Raw genomic sequence first — 18415 nt, 5'->3', positions numbered from 1 at the left:
CTCTGACAGAGACTTCTCATACTTCTCTTTAAACGGGGGGATGATAAGGACAATATCAGCTCTGACAGAGACTTCTCATACTTCTCCTTAGCCCAAAGGAAGATAAGGACAACATCAGCTCTGACAGAGACTTCTCATACTTCTCCTTAGCCTGGGGGAAGATAAGGACAATATCAGCTCTGACAGAGACTTCTCATACTTCTCCTTAGCCTGGGGGAAGATAAGGACAATATCAGCTCTGAGAGAGACTTCTCATACTTCTCCTTAGCCTGGGGAAGATAAGGACAATATCAGCTCTGACAGAGACTTCTCATACTTCTCCTTAGCCTGGGGAAGATAAGGACAATATCAGCTCTGACAGAGACTTCTCATACTTCTCCTTAAGCCAATATCAAAGAGACTGATAAGGACAATATCAGCTCTGACAGAGACTTCTCATACTTCTCCTTAGCCTGGGGATGATAAGGACAATATCAGCCTAGTCAAAACTGTTCGCTTCTCCTGACAATATCAGCTCTGACAGAGACTTCTCATACTTCTCCTTAGCCGGGGGGATGTTAAGGACAATATCAGCTCTGACAGAGACTTCTCATACTTCTCCTTAGCCTGGAGGAAGATAAGGACAATATCAGCTCTGACAGAGACTTCTCATACTTCTCCTTAGCTTGGGGGATGATAAGGACAATATCAGCTCTGACAGAGACTTCTCATACTGCTCCTTAGCCGGGGAGAAGATAAGGACAATATCAGCTCTGACAGAGACTTCTCATACTTCTCCTTAGCCGGGGAGAAGATAAGGACAACATCAGCTCTGACAGAGACTTCTCATACTTCTCCTTAGCCTGGGGGATGATAAGGACAATATCAGCTCTGACAGAGACTTCTCATACTTCTCCTTAGCCTGGGGGATGATAAGGACAATATCAGCTCTGACAGAGACTTCTCATACTTCTCCTTAGCCGGGGGGAAGATAAGGACAATATCAGCTCTGACAGAGACTTCTTCTCATACTTCTCCTTAGCCTGGGGAAGATAAGGACAATATCAGCTCTGACAGAGACTTCTCATACTTCTCCTTAGCCGGGGGGAAGATAAGGACAATATCAGCTCTGACAGAGACTTCTCATACTTCTCCTTAGCCGGGGGGATGATAAGGACAATATCAGCTCTGAGAGAGACTTCTCATACTTCTCCTTAGCCGGGGGGATGATAAGGACAACACGAGGAGTTGGACACAGTGTATTTCATCCAAAAGAGGTGAGAAGAGCTGTGTTACTGCAGATAGATGTCATGCATCATTATAATCAACAATAGGCAGTGCAAACATTTCTGCTCTTTTGTTACCAGAGCTCTGTGAATAGAGTGGGAGATCAACCTTCATGGATGATTGTGGTGGCAGGTAGACTAGTGGTTAGAGCATGGGGCCAGTAACCAAAAGGTCCTGGATCGAATCCCTGAGCTGACAAGGTAAAAATCTGTCGTTCTGCCCATAAACAAGGCAGTTAACCCACCGTTCCTAGGCCGTCATTGTAAATAAGAATTTGTTCTTAACCGACTTGCCTAGTTAAATTAAATGAATGTCCTGTCTGATCACTAGAGTAATCTGCCACACTGCATTGATTCTGTTTTTCACAGCTTATTTCACTTAAGCCGCTAACAGAAACAGATGAATGTACTTACGGTAGTATACTGCAATAACACACACACTATGGTGTTAATAGCACCATATATGTTTTAAAACAGATGGAATGACACTAGATAACATGGAATTTTCTCCTGTTTGATATGGAGAACGTCAAATGGCATCGTGTAAAGTCTTACCTTTTCATACATTTGTACAGAAAAGGTTGTCATGTCATTTTGTTGCTCTATCTTCCATTTGCCAGACCCTGAACCTCTCTGTCTCACCTTCTGAACGTCGTGTTTGCACTTGTCTGTTTTCTCGTGGAGTTTCTTCTGCTGGTCAGTTGTGACGGAAGCCTGTGTCTTCCCATCTGCCTCGCGGGTGGCGGCCAGTTTCTCCTCCTTACATGCCATGTGGTATGTTTTCTTAGCAGTCTCCATCTGTGGAAGCACACACAGAATCTTAGTTTCCCTATAGATAAACTGTATAAATACTAATACATCTAAGCATGACAGTGACTTAATTGAGTTACTTTCGCAAAGGCAATGTTGTTCTCTGATGCTAAGCTTGGATGAGTGATGCAGCAAGAGTCATTATGGTACACAAAACAGAACTAACACATATGCCAATAGCTACAGTACCTAGATGTTTGGCAGAGCAACTTGTATGTTGACTCAGATGTAAGTTAAACAACCATTGTTTTTAAGATGGCCTCTGTAAACCCTATTAGGGCTGATTCAAGTGGGTCCTAGTCCAAAGACAACTGTGTAGTGTGCGTCACCTATCCTACACACATGCAGTACCTTTGCAGCCAGACAAACACTTTGAAAAAAGGAGCTAACTAGAACCTTAAGGGTTCTTCGGCTGTCCCCATAGATGTACCCTTTGAATTCCCTTTTTCATTTCAGGTAGAACCCTTTTGGTTCCCCTTCAACAGAGGGTTCTACCTGGAACCAAAAAGGGTGCTCCTATGGGGACAGCCGAAGAACCCTTTTGGAACCCTTTCTTCTAAGAGTGCAGACTGATGCACTGCCAAATGAACTAATCTAGCCAGTTGTGGTCTCAGAGGTCAGTCATGAAAACAGCCAAGTGCATCAAATGCCTACTCACATATCAAATATAGTGTCCCCTGTAATGGATTTAAGAATAACGTGGTTTTCCTGTTAGAAATGCAAGTACATATAGAGGATACAACAGATCCCCTTCCCTAACCCTTCCAGTCAATTTACCTCTTTGAGCTTCTTGGCCCATGGTTTCTGGGCCTTCTTGAAGCCCTCGTCGGCCTCTTTGGCCTCCTTGAAGCCTCCGATCATCTGCTTGTGGTACGCCTCCTTCTGCCAGTTCTTGACCTTCTCCAGGTCTTCGTTGAGCAGGCCGTTCTTCACCTCCTGGTGCAGCTCACTCACCTTCTCAGCCTCGGTCATCACACCCAGCCACGCCCTCTCCACGGTGCCATACTGTGGTCCTGGGATTAGAGAATATCACAGGGGGACATTCAATCACAACATATAGGTGGCAGAAAAATATGATGGAAAAAATGAACGTGCCCTGAGATTGGAATTTGATCCCTGACCAAGTCATACCAAAGACTGTAAAAATGAGACCCAATGCACTTGTGCGTGGCACTGAGCATTAAGGAGATTGGGGTTAAGGCCCTGCGATAGACTAACATCCTGTCCAGGGGGTGTACTTGTACATCAAGCTGCCTCATGCTACAGAAACAGGAAATAGGCTCCTGCTCCTATGAGGTGTTCCGGCTCATGCAAGGCTACTTACATTCAATCAAAACATATAGGTTTCAGAAAACATGACTGTTGTCATCTTACAGAAAACACTCACAATACAGCTGAGCAGTGAGATGAATCAAATGAATTTAATATGGGATGAAGACCTCAAAACAGACTGCAACAAAAGCCACCATATGAGTAGCTTTTAATCCACACAGTAAGATTTGGTTCATTGATTGAACCTCTCCAATCCCGATATTGACCTTTCTCGATCAGCTGTCTCCATCTCTTGGACCAGGCGGTCAGCTGGTCACCATAGGCCTTCTCAATCTTGGCACGCTCCTGAAGGCAGCCCATGAGGTCATTGCAGAGCCGGTGGCCGTCGTCAATCCGCTTGACGGCACGCTTGTAGTTCCCCACCTGAGAATAGTGACAGGTTAGATTAAAGGTCCAAGTTACATAAAATAGGAAAACACAAGGCTTCCCTTGAATTGACATACTGGTATCAATGATTGAGGACGAGGATGCAGTTATTTGCACACAAAAAAAATCTAAAATATGTAAGTGCGCAACACGCCAAATCTCTAAGACCACTAAGATATTTTGAAATGGAAATAACTAATCTGATGGGCCAACATAAACTGTAAATTAATTTTCTTTCTTGAGAGAGTCAAATTAGAAATGGAGTCAAATGGAGTTAAATACTACAACTCTGATGTAGTGATAAAAATGATATATTATCTATTAATACCCTTGAGTAAAAAAGATTCATCTGTACTCTCTTTCATCATTCTCATACTACCTTAAGATATGCCACCTTAAGATATGCCACCTTAAGATATGCCACCTTAAGATATGCCACCTTAAGAGATGCCACCTTAAAGACGTCATCCAGTGATTTTGGAACTATTCCTGCTGAGAAGTGATATCCCAAGAATCAATGACAGTGAATAGCATACACTAAAGTGTCAAAAAATATGTTTTTAGCAAACTTCAAGGAGTTGGCCATTCTAGGAGTTGGTCTGATGGTGACTTTGTGATGTCATCGGCCTTCCCCCTTGCTTGAGGAAAAATAGAGGAGCGATAGAGAACAAAATAGGAAAGGCCCACCCCCAGCTTGTGCCATGTCATGAGGATACCTGGACCACCTTTTGAGATGTGCCTTTTATTAAGTAAATCAGGTCTTAAATGAGGTGAAAGGGAGACTGGAATAGGACTTTATTATATGCAGTACAGAGATCTGAGGCCCCTCCCCCCAGTGCCTGCAGGGGGCGTGAGCTCATGGTGCATGACGGAGGGAGAGGTGGTTGTGGGGGGGGGGGGGCTCGTGCCTGTGCATGTGTAGTTATGCAATGGCAGTGGCTTTGTGTGAGTGTGTGTGCGCTCTGTGTGTGTGTCTAATGGCCCGTGCATGTCAGTGTGTTTGTCCCTGTGTGCACGCGCGCATGTCTGTGTGTGTGCTTGTGCACTGTGACTGCTATAATCCTGTACTCTGCTCTAATGCAGGCAGACAGATTATCAGGGATAGGACACTGACAGGATGAGGCAGAGACAGGAATGCAGCCCACAGTCACAGACCACTCTGTCCATGGGCTGGGTGGGACAGGTGTGGGGTACAGGGTACAGTGATTGCATCTGATTGCAGCAACAACAACCCGACATACATAAACTTGAGTTCTCAACTTCAGGTTATCAACAGTGTCTGTAGCCATACATTGTCCTCTATGTAAGATTAAAAACAAAGCCCCTTTGAGCAGAGATCACAGTATATAGATGATATTCAGATTTGTATTTGGTGTGTTTTTTGTCAGATATGTGCTTTTCATATCAAAACATCTAGCCCTGTGAGAGTCATTATGCTATTCACTATGCTGTGGCCGGGGCTTTCTTGGCCACATAGAGATCTATACAGGGCAGGTGCATGTAGACTGAATGGCTCCCTCAGTGCTGCTTCTAACTGAGAGGCTCTGTCTGTCTGTGTGTCTGTGATCCTCCTCCATACGATGACACAAAAGGGTCTCTGTGTTCAGTGAATTCATTAGCACTAATTAGATATGTTCTGTGCAACAACAACAATATCAACGCATTGGAATAAGCAACCATATTCCTATGGATCTTCGCGGAAATAAAATGACCTACTGTATCATGTTTGTTTTCTGTTGTCAATAACCTTTTCAAACAGAGAAAAGAAGATGGTGGCCAGTCATGTCCATGTTTAATATCTCCTAAAGAGGGATTGTTGTGTCTGACTTGGCTAATAAAGGTCGATAGGTTTTGCTTCACAGCCCAAAAGAACAGCATGGATGGTGTTTTCTGAAGTACCTCCCAAAAGCTGTCCATGGCGTCGTCAGCAGCAGCAGCAGATTCATCGTAGGACCCCGACATTTTCCTGGTTGTGGCAAAGCAGGCTAAACTCTAAATGTGTCAGCAGCAGAGCTGGGTTCCTCATGCACTGGAAGAGAAAGAGAGAGAAAGAGAAAGAGGAGAAAAGGAGGAAAGAGTGAGAATGCATAGCTATATAAATGCAATACAGTAGAACATCCTACACAATTAGAGAAAAAGGTGCTATCTAGAACCTGAAACTATTCTTCGGCTGTTCATATAAGAAAACCATTTGAAGAACCCTTTTTCCAGGTAATGGAATAGTTCTACCTGGAACCAAAAGGGGTTCTCCTATGGGGACAGCCAAAGAACCCTTTTGGAACCCTAAGAGTGTACAACATTCATCATTTACATGATGTGATATGATATACAATACTTGGGCTCTCTATGGTATTCAGAAACCATGTTTTCCATAACCACTCAATGAGCAGCACCGATGAAAGGCTTCCTTTGGAGGCTCTGAGACAGCTCTAATAGTAAGGTAAAAATAGTATTCTGTCCCAAAGAATACTGCCCCCTGGCCCCGGGGAAGAGAAAGGCCATTTTCCACACGCCTGTCCCAGAAACCATAGCACAGACACCACAGGGCACACAGCATCACTGTCATCATGGAGGTATGACCCTGCATTGTACTACATAGTAGCTAAGCATAAAGCGTTCCTCTACCCTGACATATTCCATCTGGAAGACTGCAAGACTACACATTCACTGCACACAGACATGTAGGCATACTAACACACATGCATGTGTGCAAACGCACGCAAGGCTGAGCACATTGACACAACCACATATAGACACACACAGGACACGCACACCTGGATTTCCGTTTGGAAAATATGGCGCCAGACAATGTGACCGGGAAGATTTTAATTGACCTTCCATTTGAGAAATTCACAGGACCCATATGCACTGGGTGCATAACCCATTAGTCCGTCCATCCACAGAGCTCAGAATTATACAAATCCCATTTAGATTATGGAAATGTTTCTAACAGAACATGCAACTCATGTAATGATGCAGCCAATAAAACGTCCTTTTCAAATATTCGCCAAAATACAATTTGCGGGAAAACACCATTCTAAACAGCATACATGACAGCGATTCCATATGTGACATACCGGGGAATCTGGAGATGCAATCAACTAGGTTGGGTTGCTATTATGACTAGGATTGTACTTTCGGCTTCTGGACAACGGAAGAAAGATGGTATTAAAACCAATAGAACAGAAGAGAAATGGCAAAGTGGTGGGTCCAACAGGGAAGTAAATTGAAATACATTTGACAAAATAATATAATTACTCTTGTCTATACTAAAATAAAGAAATAATGAAAAATACTTCACCAGAAAGCAAGTCTTAGCAACGGAAGAATCATCATTAGCGTATTATTATTTATTTTGGGCTGTGGATTGTTTCAAATCACAAGCTCGTAGGCCTATGCCTATTTGGAAAACACCCAAATTGGGCAGTTCGCGTGGCAATAGGCCAAGTTGATTATTTAGCTGTGGCTGTCAGTGAAAAGTATCTCAAATATGTCTGAAGATAATGTGAATTGAGTATAAATTAAAATGTTGAGACAAGAAGGGAGAGGTGTGTGGCAAAGATACAGACGAGTCTCTCTCCAGAATGGCTCTTCTGTCTCTTGCCAATTTCTTGTGATTGTCTCCACCCCCCTCCAAGTGTCACCCATCTTCCCGATTACCCTCAGTGTATTTATACCTGTGCTCTCTGTTTATCTGTTGCCAGTTCATCTTGTCTAGTCAAGTTAACCAGCGTGGTTTTTCTGTGCACCTGCTGTTTCCAAGTCTCTGTTTTTCTAGTCCTCCCGGTCCTGACCTTTGCCTGCCCATTCAACCTGCCCTGACCTCGAGCCTGCCTGCCACTCTGTACCTCCTGGACTCTGACCTGGTTTATGATCTTTTGACAGTCCCTTGTTTTATAATAACTATCAGAGACTCGAACCATCTGTCTCCAATGTCGGAATCTGGGTCTCACCCTGTATCGTTATAGAGACTGCGTGAATCAGGCCTTCATGGTCAAATTTCTGCAAAGAAACCACTACTAAAGGACACCAATAAGAAGAAGAGACTTGCTTGGACCAAGAAATAAGAGCAATGGACATTTGACCGGTGGAAATCTGTCCTTTGGTCTGAGGAGTCCAAATTTGAGATTTTTGGTTCCAACCACAGTGTCTTTGTGAGACACAGGGTAGGTGAATGGATGAACTCTGCATGTGTGGTTCCCACTGTGAAGCATGAAGGAAAAGGTGTGATAGTGTGAGGGTGCTTTGCTGGTGACACTGTTTGTGATTTATTTAAAATTCAAGGCACACTTAACTAGCATGGCTACCACAGCATTCTGCAGCAATACGCCATCCCATATGGTTTGCGCTTAGTGGGACTATCATTTGTTTTTCAACAGGACAATGACCCAACACATCTCAGGCCAGGACCTGGTTTATTTCATAAGTAAAATCTCATAAATAACGGTTTTTAAAATGTGTCGTTTGTTTTGGAGTGCTCCATGTGAGGATTGAGCATGTGTCTGGTTTCTCCTTCCTGATAATGTTGAGGGAGTACGCCCACCTGAGCACACATACGAGGTCCTGGCCTGCAGTGTGGAACTGTAGGGAAATGTATATACAGTGGGGAGAACAAGTATTTGATACACTGCTGTAGTATGTTACTAATGGTTTTCTTTGAGACTGTGGTCCCAGCTCTCTTCAGGTCATTGACCAGGTCCTGCCGTGTAGTTCTGGGCTGATCCCTCACCTTCCTCATGATCATTGATGCCCCACGAGGTGAGATCTTGCATGGAGCCCCAGACCAAGGGTGAATTGACCTTCATCTTGAATTTCTTCCATTTTCTAATAATTGCACCAACAGTTGTTGCCTTCTCACCAAGCTGCTTGCCTATTGTCCTGTAGCCCATCCCAGCCTTGTGCAGATCTACAATTTTACCCCTGATGTCCTTACACAGCTCTCTGGTCTTGGCCATCGTGGAGAGGTCAGAGTCTGTTTGAGTGTGTGGACAGGTGTCTTTTATACAGGTAACGAGTTCAAACAGGTGCAGTTAATACAGGTAATGAGTGGAGAACAAGAGGGCTTCTTAAAGAAAAACTAACAGGTCTGTGAGAGCCGGAATTCTTACTGATTGGTAGGTGATCAAATACTTATGTCATGCAATAAAATGCTAATTAATTACTTAAAAATCATACAATGTGATTTTCTGGATTTTTGTTTTAGATCCCATCTCTCACAGTTGAAGTGTACCTATGATAAAAATTACAGACCTCTACATGCTTTGTAAGTGGGAAAACCTACAAAATTGGCAGTGTATCAAATACTTGTTCTCCCCACTGTATATATATATTTTTTTTTACATCAATTGCAAATGATAACATTAACTATAGTTCCTCACAGTAAGCTATTTGAAAGATCTTTCCAACAATCTCCCTCTCAGTAATCCCCAATCCTCGGGGTGATATAGCAATGGAAGTTAAAGGATTATTTTGGCTTTTTTTCCCTCCCGGTCATTTTGGCCAGCAACAGTTTATTTATCGCCTTTTCATTTTTTTAATTGGCCAAAAGCCGGCTATTGCCGACTAATTGAAAACCTGATGCACACACTGTCTATCCTTTCTCTGAAAAGTCTACAAGAAGTTATACAGCCCAGATATCAGACAGTAAAAGAGACCAAAATAGACATTTATTTCACATTAACATCTAGTGTAAGTTTATACAACTGTAGCTGCCCTCTAATAATGTGATTCAACAGCCAATTACTTTGTAAACCTTTCCACTTTCTAAAAAATATAGTGCTTCCTGGCTTTCCTCCAAGATTTGAGATGAATAGACGATTAGTATCTATTCCTTTGACGGCTGGTCGATGTTTCCCTGCGAATAATAAAATAGCACAGACTATTCTTGTATTGAGCTCTAATTGAAATCTAATCTATTTTGCTCTCCTTTCCTGTCTCAATGAACTATTTATTAGTGGCACCTCCTTCAGGCCTAAAAGTCTCCACAACTACCCAGTGCAAAATAGCAAGCACATGGAGGGATACACTACATAAAACAACATTAAATGGTCCCTAAACAAGGAAGGAAATGTCTTAAAGACAAATTCCTGAGCATGTGTGCCAGCCCAACAGCACCAATACTTGGTTTGAAACAGAACAAGCTACATAACAAGCTTTGGTTTATTTACAAATCATAAATGACAAAACATAAACAATGGAGCAATACGATCTCGGATTTGAGTTGATCGTAGAGTAAGACGCTAAGTTAGCAAGCCATTTAGACATATTTTTCTCTGGTGATGCTCCCTAAGAGGACAGAAGTAAAGGTGGCATGTCTGTTCGTTCTTCGGCTGTCTGCCATCGAGCATCTGTGTCACAGGGAATCACCAGGTGAACTGACTTACACACTGGCCATGTTCAGTAAATCCTTAGAGGGACCAACATAATATTCACCAACATAAGGTGAGTGTTGTGATTAGTTTGAGTCAATCTGACATATTAGTGTCTTTAACACCTTACAGATGAGGATTGGTGGATCTCTTATGCACATGATAGATAACAGCTCCACATTTTCAGCCCTAATCTGTTATAAGGTCACCATAATCATGAACAGTGTACATTAAGACAGAAATTGTGTGGTTTGTGTGGTTGTGCCTGGGATTCTATAGCAGTGGTTCCTAACTCCACTTCTCAAGTAACCCCAACAGTACACATTTTTGTTGTAGCCCCGGATAAACTCCCTTGATTCAACTTAACAGGACTTGGTGATTAGTTGATAAGTTGAATCAGGTGTACTTGTCCAGGGCTACAATAAAAATGTGTGCTGTTCGGGGTACTCGAGGAGTGGAGTTGGGAAACACTGGTCTATAGGCTACTTGATAAAGTATGCAATAGAGAGGCAATATAGATAGACAGTGTGTTTACTTCTTCAAACACATTTCTGCAGTATATGACCTTGAAGCCTTGATGATGGGCGACTCATCTCAATCGGAACCCTGGAACATTTAGTTCCTTGTGTGATGAATCGTGACTAGCAGGAGCGCCGAGCAGCATAGGCAGGGCAGCTATACTGCAGATACAGGACAGCAATGTCTGCATCAGCCCCGCAGTAATACAAACACAACAGTTATCGCCACTGCGCATCACACTATCTTGCGTAAACCCAAGGCAGTTACAATACTGGTCAAAGGTTTTAGAACACCTACTCATTCAAGGGTTTTTCTTTATTTTTACTATTTTCTACATTGTAGAATAATAGTGAAGACATCAGAACTATGAAATAACACATATGGAATCATATAGTAACCAAAAAAGTGTTATACAAATCAAAATATATTTTATGTTTGAGATTCTTCAAATAGCCACCCTTTGCCTTGATGACATATTTGCACACACTTGGCATTCTCTAAACCAGCTTCATGAGGTAGTCACCTGGAATGCATTTCAATTAACAGGTGTGCCTTCTTAAAAGTTAATTTGTGGAATTTATTTCCTTCCTAATGTGTTTGAGCCAATCAGTTGTGTTGTGACAAGGTAGGGGGATATACAGAAGATAGCCCTATTTGGTAAAAGACCAAGTCCATATTATGGCAAGAACAGCTCAAATAAGGAAAGAGTAACGACAGTCCATCATTACTTTAAGACATGAAGGTCAGTCAATATTGAATTTTTCTAGAACCTTGACAGTTTCTTCAAGAGCAGCCACAAAAACCATCAAGCGCTGTGATGAAACTGGCTCTCATGAGGACCGCCACAGGAATGGAAGACCCAGAATTACCTCTGCAGCAGAGGATAGGTTCATTAGAGTTACCAGCCTCAGAAATTGCAGCCCAAATAAATTCTTCACAGAGTTCAAGTGAATGGACACATCTCAACATCAACTGTTCAGAGGAGACTGTCGGAGTCAGGCCTTCATGAATGAATTGCTGCAAAGAAACCACTACTAAAGGACATCAATAAGAAGAAGAGACTTGCTTTGACCAAGAAACATGAGAAATGGACAGTGGACTGGTAGAAATTTGTCCTTTGGTCTGATGAGTCCAAATTGGAAAGTGTCTTTATGAAATGCGATGTCTTTATGAAATGCGGTGTGAGTGAACGGATGATCTTCACATGTGTATTTCCCACCGTAAAGCATGGAGGAGAAGGTGTGATGGTGCTTTGCTGGTGACGCTGTCAGAATTATTTAGATTTGAAGGCACACTTAACCAGCATGGCAACCACAGCATTCTGCAGCAATATGCCATCCCATATGGTTTGGGCTTAGTGGGACTATAATTTGTTTTTCAACTGGACAATGACCCAACACACCCCCAGGCTGTGTAAGGGCTATTTTACCAAGAAGGAGAGTGATGGAGTGCTGCATCAGATGACCTGGCCTCCACAATCCCCCGACCTCAACCAAATTGAGATGGTTTGGGATGAGTTGGACCGCAGAGTGAAGGAAAAGCAGCCAACCAGTGCTCGGCATATGTGAGAACTCCTTCAAAACTGTTGGAAAAGCATTCCAGGTGAAGCTGGTTGAGAGAATGCCAAGAGTGTGCAAAGCTGTCATTGAGGCAAAGGGTGGCTATTTGAAGAATCTCAAATATAAAATATATTTTGATTTGTTTTTTAACTATGTACTCCGAGAGTCGGGAAGGAAGTTCAGGGAGTGAATACAGGAGTGGACCGGTCACCTCTGCTAAGGTGCGGGAGCATGATGACCTAGAGGCCGGAGAGAGAGCATACGTGACAGTACCGTCTCCCCGGCACGTTCGGGTCCAGCCGCAGGACGCCAACCACAGGGACGATCCTGAGCGGACCGGTCGCCTCCGCTGTTTACTGTTTACTGTCACAGAGTTATTGCCTTGTAGTTTTATGAGCAATAAGATCTATACCATGCATGGTAATCAGAAGTCGTGACTCAGCAAGGCATTAAATCTGTTTGATATGCTGCAGACAATGTTTCATCCAGGGGAACCAAGACATTTCACACTTTGACCCGCTGGTCAGGTTCTCTAGATAATCTCAACCAAGCTAGGACCCGCCCATTATTATTGGTGCGCTTCTCATTTCAGTGAGATCATAGGTCCGTCTACCTGTCTGTCAGTCTGGCCCTCCAATTAGCCTCTGGATCCCTGGCTAAGAGGCATGCTGTCCTCCAGAGCCAGCTAAGCCCCTGCAAGACTCTAAAAGCTGAGCTCATGAAGAAACCCACATGGTTCTATACCGCACACTACTATAATGTAGTTATTATACCATAGTGAGGCAGTTTCTAAATGTGAATAAAGCTAGATTATGCTTTCAACATTCATAATTTGGGTGAAGTAGGTGAATGTGAAATGTCATTGTCAAACATGCTCCATTTTGCAGGCATTTCCATACATTGAATTATATTGGATAAACACTCAACCACACCTAAACATAACTGCATACTCTTTGAATAAACTGTATAAAACCTTTGCTTTAGCGTTAAGTTATTTACTGTATTTTTGTGCAAAAACAAAAAACATTTTACATTATCAATGCTAATACTGTATATTTACATGTTAACACGCTTGTGACATTGAAAAGCTAACTAAGCACACCTAACCTTCAGCAGCATTACCATTATTGTGAAATAACAAGGGAAAAACAGAACTCATACCATTCCAAAATCATCTTGTGAGACAAGCTACATGGAAGGTCACAGTCCTTTCATGCATGGTTAACCTCTCAAACTATTATAGGGTCAAAGGCTTATTGCTCGATCGGTTACTGGCACAATGTTTGTTAATACTAAAGGACAATGTGGACACAAAGGTCCTCAGGCTCAGATGGTCACACTACATAATGAGAATACATCATCCTCCGGTACTCAGGGTTGTAAAGTGGCATGTGCCAGAAAATCATCACTTGAGGGGATGTGTACCCCTGCACATTGAATCGGTACCGGTACCACCTATATATAGCCTCTTTATTGTTATTTTATTGTGTTACTTTTTTTAAACTTCAGTTTATTTAGCAAATATTCTCTTACTTAAAAAAAATATATATAAAAAAGTTTAATTTAATTTGGGAGGTAGGGAGACATGCTGCTTAATTATTTTGGTCAATCTGCCAGTAGATTGTCTTCCTTTGCAATGCGTGGTGAGGAGATGAGAAAGACAGAGAATAGCCTAATTGATTGAAATGTCAATTGATGTTCAGTATGACAGGTGTCAAATCTAAACATGAAAATAGCTACATCAAAGTTTCAATATATTGCATATCATTTTCATGTTGCTTGTGGTTTCAAGGCCACTAAATGTGCCAGTCCAAACAGATTCTACTTCTCCTTTTCAGAACAAGACTCAAAAGGTTATTTTCACTTACTGTACCTAAAACTGATACAGTAAGCTGATCTTAGTATCAAGCCTTTTCCACCATGAAAAATGATTGAGTATCTTTTGCTTAATGAGGAGAATATGCCTATAAAAATGATCCAAACAGTTCTAATAGGCTACTACGTTTTCTTGACAATTTATCAAACCATATCTCTAATATAAACTTGGTGCCCATATAAAAAACACAACCAGTACACAATCTCTCCCTTAATAACTAGAGGATAGACGATTTGACCAACTGAAGGCAACTTTAAATGACTTGGATAAGAGACATACATCCGAATGTCATATAATTGGGTCCATTAGAGTTTTTATCCAATCCTTGGGCAATTAATGAATCAACGACCTCTCTTGAAGACATAGCTTGCAGGATATTGCACTGTACAATCAACATACTAGGATCTGTCTAACAGCACAGCCAGAAGGAAATAAAGGCAAAGGTCAAAGCCATTATGGCTCAGAAATGAACAACAATATTAATGATTTTCGCTTACCCTATTTGCACCCATGAAAACAGATTGAAGGACACTATCAAAAATAAATGTACATCCACAAGCCCTTGTGGGAACCATACACGGGCTACTCCCTCTTCGAGTCTTATTTTGTAGTCCAGATTTGGCTTCTGTTTGAATTCATTAGCAGGGAGAACAGTGGGCTCTGTTGAACTTCTTTGTTTTTGGCCGTCTTGGCCAGACCCAGTGTGAACAAGCCAGTGTTTCTCAATGGTGGACAGATAATCCTGCAATGTTCCAATTGAATGGCTTAGAAGGGGAGGGAGGGTGAAGAAGAGGATAGGAGAAGATAGGAGGAGCAATATAATATAAATGCATTGCAGAGTGTGAGAGAGAGGAGGATGCAATGAAGGAGTCTGAGATTACACTAACTACCAGGATGTGATTATGTATTGATAGGCTAGCTAGCTAAACGTGCAAGGCATCCCAAACGTGTGTGTGTGAGAGAGAGGGAGATATATTGAGTCTGTGTTCGGTGTGTGTGATTGTGTATGCAAAAAAGCAGCATGCAAACCTACTGCCTGAATACAGATGGTATATGCTTAGATGAGGTGACTGGTGTGGAATAATGAAATAAGGAGTGGTATTGTTAAACATAATGATATATTATCTATGACTTCGTATATTGTGTAGCATGGGAGACCATGTTCATACCTTCGTCATAGGGCTGCTTGTCGCTCTTCTAAAGCCTTGTGAGTGAGAACCACAAAACACTTGTAAACCTATTACAGTAATCAGATTTCAGTCAGGTTCTAACTTTATTCTCTCACACCCTACCATCCCCCTTTCTGACATGTTTTAGAAATGAGGCTGATTACCAAACCAGGTAGCTTACTCAAATACGCCTGAACCCATCTATAACTCACTCTTATCTAAACAATATGAATTCCATAAACACTGGTGGTTGTCATGGCTACTGTTGGACAGAAACATACTCTGAGAAGACCTACAACTGAGAAGCTGATAGGGAGGACACTCAATGAGAGAGAGGAGGAAAGAGGAGGAACTGGAGAGAGAAAGTGATGGGGAGGGGGAGAGTGAGGCTTCTGAAGGAGAGAGAGAGAGCGAGAGAGTGAGAGCGAGAGCGAGAGCGAGAGACAGCGAGGAAGGGAGGTAGGGAGATGAGACTTGGTGGAGCAGGTGCATAGAGCAATGGAAGCTATTGTGAGAAAACAGTTGGTGAGCGGAATAGAGAGTGCCACCGGGTCAGAGTGGTAGCTAAATAGATCAGGATAGAGACGTGATTCATCTCCGGGGCGTGCGGGCACTGCGGTTACAGCGGCAGGGTGGAATAAACAGGCTGTTGAATGTTGCTAGGAGACAGACAGAGCTACAGCGCTGTGTGCACGGGGCTTGCATCATCACAGTGGAGATGAGATGAGGGTGGGAAGCTGGCCATTATCCACATTCAGGCGAAAACATAAGGGGTGGTTAGGTGGATGAGTGTCATCAGGTGACTCTGCAATCAACTCCTATAGGGTCTTCTCATATCCATAACAGCACAGCACCTGCACTCCAGTAAAAATGAGCAGACTATCTCGGTAAACACATCAGGCATTCAGCGGTGTGTGTGGAGGGAGGATGGTTGTTTGTAAAAGATTGTTAAAAAGGAAGGGGCAGAGGGTAAATGTGACGGGGGGGTGTATTGTTGTATTTATCAGTGGAATGTGTTCTACAGTGGGCCCTGTGCTCTGCTCTGCTCGCTGGGCCATGGATTGTGAGAGTTAAATCAGAGCTGACATGGCCATCCAGATGGGGAGACTGCAGCAGCATCTAAAAAATAACCTCCCTCTCCCCATGTACCTTCTCCCCTGTCACACAGGCAACAGAACATGTTCATAGCCTCCCTCTCCTCTATACCTGTCCTGCTATACCCAGACAACAGAATATGTTCATAGCCTCCCTCTCCTCTATACCAGTCCTGCTATACCCAGACAACAGAATATGTTCATAGCCTCCCTCTCCTCTATACCTGTCCTGTTATACCCAGACAACAGAACATGTTCATAGCCTCCCTCTCCTCTATACCTGTCCTGCTATACCCAGACAACAGAATATGTTCATAGCCTCCCTCTCCTCTATACCTGTCCTGCTATACCCAGACAACAGAATATGTTCATAGCCTCCCTCTCCTCTATACCTGTCCTGCTATACCCAGACAACAGAACATGTTCATAGCCTCCCTCTCCTCTATACCTGTACCGCTATACCCAGATAACAGAATATGTTCATAGCCTCCCTCTCCTCTATACCTGTACCGCTATACCCAGATAACAGAATATGTTCATAGCCTCCCTCTCCTCTATACCTGTACCGCTATACCCAGACAACAGAATATGTTCATAGCCTCCCTCTCCTCTATACCTGTACTGCTATACCCAGATAACAGAATATGTTCATAGCCTCCCTCTCCTCTATACCTGTCCTGCTATACCCAGACAACAGAATATGTTCATAGCCTCCCTCTCCTCTATACCTGTTCACCTCCCTCTCCTCTATACCTGTCCTGCTATACCCAGACAACAGAATATGTTCATAGCCTCCCTCTCCTCTATACCTGTCCTGCTATACCCAGACAACAGAATATGTTCATAGCCTCCCTCTCCTCTATACCTGTCCTGCTATACCCAGATAACAAAACATTTCCATAGCCTCCCTCTCCTCTATACCTGTACTGCTATACACAGGCAACAGAACATGTTCATAGCCTCCCTCTCCTCTATACCTGTCCTGCTATACCCAGACAACAGAATATGTTCATAGCCTCCCTCTCCTCTATACCTGTCCTGCTATACCCAGACAACAAAACATGTTCCTTGAAACGATTCAAATGTATTTTGGGTCAAAAAAATCTGTCTCTCAAACATGTACAGTTCTATGCAATGGCTGCTTCCAGTGGTCTCCTGTTGCCATACCTCCTAAATCACGTCGTTGTCACGCCTCCCTTTGAGATTTGGAGAATGTTGTATTGCAAAAAATGGTTTGAATGGTCTGCTGGTACCAGTGGCACAATTTTGATTGTATGTTTCATTTCAAGACCCCTCCCTTGACACGCCCATAGAAGGGGTGCTGTAAACGTTACTGTTTTCCTGTCGGGTAGTTGCTGCCTATGCTAGTTTCAAGTGCTAGTTTTCACATTATAAAGTGTGGGTGACAGTCTGTGATTTATATTTATTGAAAGTGGATTACGCTGCTAAAGACAAACGTCACAACACGTTCTAAATCGCTCAAGTGACACTTTTTTCCCATTCACCATTCAATGTGAACAAGACAAAGGAGCTGATCGTGGACTACAGGAAAAGACGGGCCAAACAGGCCCCCATTAACGACAGGGCTGTAGTGGAGCGGGTTGAGAGTTTCAAGTTCCTTGGTGTCCACATCACCAATGAACTACCAGATCCTCAAAAAGTTCTACAGCTGCATCATTGAGAGCATTCTGACCAGTTGCATCACAGCCTGGTATGGTAACTGCTCTGCTGATCACACCGCTCACGTCGCAAGCGTGCTTCGCGTTGCAAAATACATTTCCACACGTTACTCAATCATTGCACCCACACTGTTAACTCATGCCAACGAGCATCTGTGTTTCCAGGTTCTAAAATAGAAGCTGCTTCTATTTGTCCTGCCTCTCCCATCTCCTCATTAGTTTATAGAAGCAGATACCCACATGCCATCTCCTCATTGGTTATACCCACATGGGTGATTGAAAGAGGAACTGAGGTCGATCATCGTCATGGTAATACTGTTAGATGCCTATCGCCATGTAAGGTCCAAAGAAGAAAAGGCCTGAAAGGAGGAGAGATGA

The 18415-nt window shown here is 42.9% G+C and overlaps 1 protein-coding gene across 3 annotated transcripts in view; it reads right to left on the bottom strand.

Moving 5' to 3' along the window:
* LOC135504273 (protein kinase C and casein kinase substrate in neurons protein 1-like) overlaps window positions 1-18415 on the bottom strand; it is a 51422-nt gene that overhangs the window by 12176 nt on the left and 20831 nt on the right. For 2 of the 3 annotated variants that reach the window (XM_064922673.1, XM_064922675.1), the window contains exons 3-6: window positions 5673-5802; window positions 3614-3770; window positions 2853-3088; window positions 1908-2063 (exon numbers count right to left, since the gene is read on the bottom strand). In XM_064922673.1, the coding sequence (XP_064778745.1) occupies window positions 1908-2063; window positions 2853-3088; window positions 3614-3770; window positions 5673-5735 (612 nt within the window). In that variant the 5' untranslated portion in view covers window positions 5736-5802. Of the gene's footprint in view, window positions 1-1907; window positions 2064-2852; window positions 3089-3613; window positions 3771-5672; window positions 5803-14592; window positions 14823-18415 lie in introns of those variants that run through there. The other variant, XM_064922674.1, reaches the window with a different exon arrangement.

This window comes from Oncorhynchus masou, chromosome 18 (assembly GCF_036934945.1).
Source record: "Oncorhynchus masou masou isolate Uvic2021 chromosome 18, UVic_Omas_1.1, whole genome shotgun sequence".
Lineage (NCBI taxonomy): Eukaryota > Metazoa > Chordata > Actinopteri > Salmoniformes > Salmonidae > Oncorhynchus > Oncorhynchus masou.
The sequence above is the reverse complement of the archived record's forward strand: the minus strand, read 5'-3'. Positions and strand labels throughout refer to the sequence as shown.